This window comes from Dinoponera quadriceps, unplaced genomic scaffold (genome assembly GCF_001313825.1).
Source record: "Dinoponera quadriceps isolate SergipeBrazil2010 unplaced genomic scaffold, ASM131382v1 scaffold1352, whole genome shotgun sequence".
NCBI lineage: Eukaryota > Metazoa > Arthropoda > Insecta > Hymenoptera > Formicidae > Dinoponera > Dinoponera quadriceps.
Window position 1 is genome coordinate 1 of NW_014555567.1, and position 5,079 is coordinate 5,079.

General features: G+C 32.1%; 1 protein-coding gene across 1 annotated transcript; it reads right to left on the reverse strand.

Moving 5' to 3' along the window:
* Positions 1-1,705: 1,705 nt before the first annotated feature.
* LOC106744657 lies at positions 1,706-4,783 on the reverse strand (the record flags this gene model as incomplete). Its single annotated transcript, XM_014619588.1, has 3 exons — positions 3,976-4,783; positions 2,269-2,865; positions 1,706-2,094 (listed from the first exon to the last, which is right to left on the reverse strand). Coding segments are annotated over exons 1-3 (1,794 nt in total), but the record flags the coding sequence as incomplete, so codon positions are not given.
* Between the last annotated feature and the right edge of the window lie 296 nt (positions 4,784-5,079).

Here is a 5,079-nt window from a genome sequence, read left to right on the forward strand (position 1 = left end):
CTTACATTTATGTAAAATCTATATGTACAAGAAATACAAAAAGTATAGTGTAATCGTGTCAGTGTATAACATAACATTTGAAGGATCGCTTCTACGTTATGCGACGCTTATCAAATTCTTTATCGACTTTAGTATTTCTCTAAAGCCACCTATAACCAGCTGTCTCTTTTGTGCAAATATTTCAATATGTCACGTTAACGCAGCGGAGAAACTGGAAATCTATACATACACTGAGAAAAATTTTCATCGAATAATCCGACTAAATGATATATCCGATTGTTATTTTCATCGCCCGAACAAATGATGTATAGCTTTATCCAATGAGGTGTCCGAGAAAGTTACCGATATAGTTACCGAAACCTAACAGAAAAATCAATCATCCTTTGCACATCCGTAATCATTTTTATCGAATCCCGTTCGATCAAATCGTACCTTTATTCGATAAAAATCGATTCGAACTCGATGATCGGATGAAATGACGAAATAACCAGACATTGCACTTGATCGTATATATCTGTTAGTTATTTTTTATATATATAATTTGATTATCCAATCCAATTACATTCCAGACATGATCGGATATTTTCTTCAGTGTACACACATTAAAGAATTCCGGAGAAGTTGCCAGAAAGAAAAGCTGTGCCTTCACGTTGCACTAAGTGAAAAATGTTCAAGAATAAATCAATTAATCAAAAATATTTGACAAGAAGAGGCCTGTTTCTTTTGGAAGATGTTGATAATTTAAGCTGTAACGCGATACAAATAACCAAGAGTATCTGTTATCCAAGAGCAGATAAAACTAGAAAAATCCGGGGAAGGATATGAATAATAATAAATATTTATTGACGTGTACAATCAAACATCAAACTTCGAAAGAATTTAAGATTTAAAAGAAAAGATTGATAAATTAAATAATGTTTATAAATTATGTACTGAAGAATTTTAAATCTGACAGTAGTACAACTAGTGTTACATTTAGTTAAACAATAATGCATAAATCTAAAAACAATAATGCATTTTATGTTTTGGAAGTAGGGATGTGAGATAGGAAAGTTATAAACTATTATTTAACTATTGAATAACTGTAACGTTACTTTGCCTGAGATTTATCTCGACTTGGGGGCCTCACAATTCCTAGTCCTCACTCGCTTTACTAATGCAAGTGTTCGTATGGATAACGTTGTTTGCGAATTCCTCACATTTCCCTTTGTAATCACTTGTAAATATTTTTTACATTCATATACAACTCGTTTTAGCATAACAAACACAATTTATATATATACAATACAATACAAATACAAATACAAAACAAAGCCAGCAAGTGGGCTTTACCAAACATTACATCCAAATGCTTTGAATTTTAAACGTTAATTCAATTGTTATGGGACAGTAATACGGAGATTATGGTAACATATTTCTAATAAAAAAAAACATAACTGGTATTAGATATAATCTTTATTAAAATTATTTGAACCGTTTTTAAACTTATTTATAGACAGAGCCTATTTCGTCTATTACAATAATACTACTGAAATGGTAAGAGTCATACGTTGAGGCTGCTACTAGATTCACCCTGAATATTTGGATTATATAAATTCTTGTATAACATTATATAATGGTTGCGATAGAATACGTAACCTGTATCGACAAATCTATATGGTTTATGAGATCGGAATCTATTTTCAATTTGAAGAATGGGAATTACTGATACATCAATATGTTGCTGCACAAGAAACAAGTGATCTTGCACTTTAGTTTGCGATTTGGCGGTTATAATTAAAGGACAATTCTGAGTTCGAATTGCCATTAAACACATCTTATCTGAAACGTCGTATTTAAATTCAAAATCTAATAATATAACCAAAGATGGCTGTTTATAAACAGGACTGGCCACATAATCTTGGTACATCATTTGATAAGTTTCGAAAACGACCGTCTTCCCAGATTGTTCACAGCAGCTACAAATGCTAAAGTCTAATCCTTGCAGTGGAACATTTGATCCTATTAATACAATTAATAATTTACACCTTTTGCCTAATAAGTGTAAAAAAAGTTCCCAAGATGGACAGTTATATACACTTGGAAATGTTGCTCCTATAAAATGAATGATACATATACCGATTTTTGTAATGAATGAATTCAATAAATTTGCACTTTTCAAGCTATCATAGACGGTCAGCGGATCTGTTACGTTTTCAGTCAAGTGGTAGTCAACATAATCCCACTTTTTTGGCTTTTTCATTCGAAAATATCGTTGGCGAAAAGTACCCATGTCAGTAAAATTCCATTTATTTGTGTCAAAAAACTGATCAAACTTGTAAGTTTCTCTTTGTCCTGAGCGATCCATGTATTTGATTGCGTAATTAACACTCAGCGCCAGGTTTTCGCATTCGATTCCATAGTGTTTATCAATCTCTCCTTTGTGATTATCGCAGTAGCTGACGGAATAGCATACAGGACAAGTGAACAATTTTTCATGCTGTTCACATTTATTACACAATCTTGCCCACACGATCATTTCCATCTCATAATCACAAAGTTTACGACCCAGTGCTTCGCTCAGTGCTGTTATAGATTTATTCTTCGAATTGAAAAATTCTTGCAATGGTGTTCGAGGAACGTTACATAATAAATTCTTATGTCGAATTTTTTGTATAGCTTGACAAATGTACTTGTGTTCTACTAAGTGCATTGTTCTATGGTGATCGTTGCAATAAGCAATCATGTTGCATCCGTTGCACAGCTGCAGCTTCCCTTGATTTGGCAATTTGCAGACGTGACAAAGATAAGCATGAAAAAAGTTGTTATAAGTCGCAGATGAACATGGTCCTCGATATGTTATCAGAGCGCACTTTTTACTCATATCTGTACGACAGTATAAACAAAATTTAAGAAAATTTCTTCCGATAATATCAGTTTAAGAACAATGTGTGAAACTTCTTACTTTGGCGCAAATCGTATACTTTGTAGAAGTGGTATAAATGTCGATTCGGTGACTGCTCGAAGGACACTAACAAAGTGACCTCGTGTGTCTTGAGAAGTATTTATAATTCCAATTGAAATTTAAGATACAACGGGTTACGAATTGTCACCCAATGGAATATTGCAAATAGATTCGATAGGAACAGTAAAAGTAAATAAACAAATAAAATACAAATATACAAAGAACATATACAAAGAAAGTAAAATATACAAATTAGATATCGACTGATTTGTACACTTGTACACCAAAGCATCAAATATCAAAGCCTTTAAAAGGAAAATGTAATGTAAGATGCGAAGATCACGCCATTTCCGCCGCAAGTATCAGTGAATTATCTTAATTAATCTTAATTAATTGTGTATCAGTGAATTATCTTAATTAATCTTAATTAATCTTAATTAATTGTGGACTTAAATATATTTTGTTTAAGAATAATACAATTAAAAATAATATAGAAAGTGTTAAAGAAACTCGAAAATATATAGAGAATTATTTAGGAAAGTACATTATATATGATCGTTAGACATGCCAAATTCGCGTTAATATACAATGATTTAAAAAGTTTAGCTAATACAATACATGTTATTAGTTAATACAATATGTGCCATATATTAATTCCACAACTAGTTATGCAAAACATCAAATAAGGATTGAATGATTGAGTGCTATGCATAAAATGATCAGCATAAACTATGGCGCACATTGGGTACTAAACAGTAATATTCTAATATCTATTTTATGTTTCGAGATATGTAATGTAATGTTTAAAGCAATGATTTAACTGTTACAGGACAATAATAGTGATAATGATAAAACGTTTTCAAACAATTATAATGTAACTATTTTTAAATATATTCTTTATTAAAATCATTTGCGAATTTGTTCATAGACCCATATAATCTTCTCATATAATCTCGTCCACTGTTTGCAATAATACCACTGAAATGATAATAGTCATACACAAGAGCTGCTACTGGCTTCAATCTAATTGCTCGAATTATGTAAATTCTTGTAGATAATTAAAAATGCATTACGATAAAACACGTAATTTGTGTCAAAGTCTCTATATGGTCTATGTGAACGGAATTTATTTTCAGTTTCAAGAAGAGGTTTTACAAATTCACCCAAGACGTCTCGTATCTCAGTTAAGTGCTCTTCCATCTTAATTTTCGACTTACTAGTCAAAAGTAACGAACAGTTTTGGGCCCGAATTGCTTCTAAATATTTTCTCCGCGCATCTAAATATTTAAGTTCCGCGTGAAATCCTATAACTATAGTTGGTCGTCTATATGCAGAACTGGTAACATAATCGTGGTACAACATGTGAACAGATTCAAGAACGAGCTTCTTTCCAGAGTTTACGCAAATTCTACAAATTTCACTGTTAGATGTTTCGTCCGGTAATTCTAATCCTACCATTACAATTATTAATTTCCCATTTCTACGTATGAAATGCAAGAAAAGCTCCCAAGATGGAAAGTTATATCTATCCACATATTTTGCATCTATAATATGAATAACATATGTATGTAATTCTTTTATGGGTTTGACTAAATTTACACATTGCAAACTGTGGAGCAGAGTCAATGGTCCCGTTACGAAATCTGTAAAAGCGTAGTCAGCGTAAGTCCAATAATTTCTCGATATATTTCCTTGAAAATATTGTTTGTGAAATGTACTCATGTCGGTGAAAAGTTTATTCTCAAAAGGAAATCTGTGAAATTCGTATTTTTCCATTCGTTCTATTTGCTCGATAAATTGAATATGAAGATTGACAGTTAGAGCCAGCACGTTGCACATGATTTTATCATGCATAATCTTTTCTTTATGCTTAACGCAATAATTAACAGACACGCAATTAGGACAAGTCAACAAATAACCTTGTCGCGAACAAAAAAGGCACGACTTTGCGAATGTAAACATTTGTAATTCGTATCCTAATAATCGGCGTTGCAGTGTTTCTTCGATTTTTAATATGGATTCCCTTATTGAATTCAACCGTAAGTTCCAATTTGGAGGGACGTACATCGACGGATGTTGACGTTTAGCTCGACAAAAGTCCTTGTGTTGCGGTAGATGCAATTTTCTATGGTTGT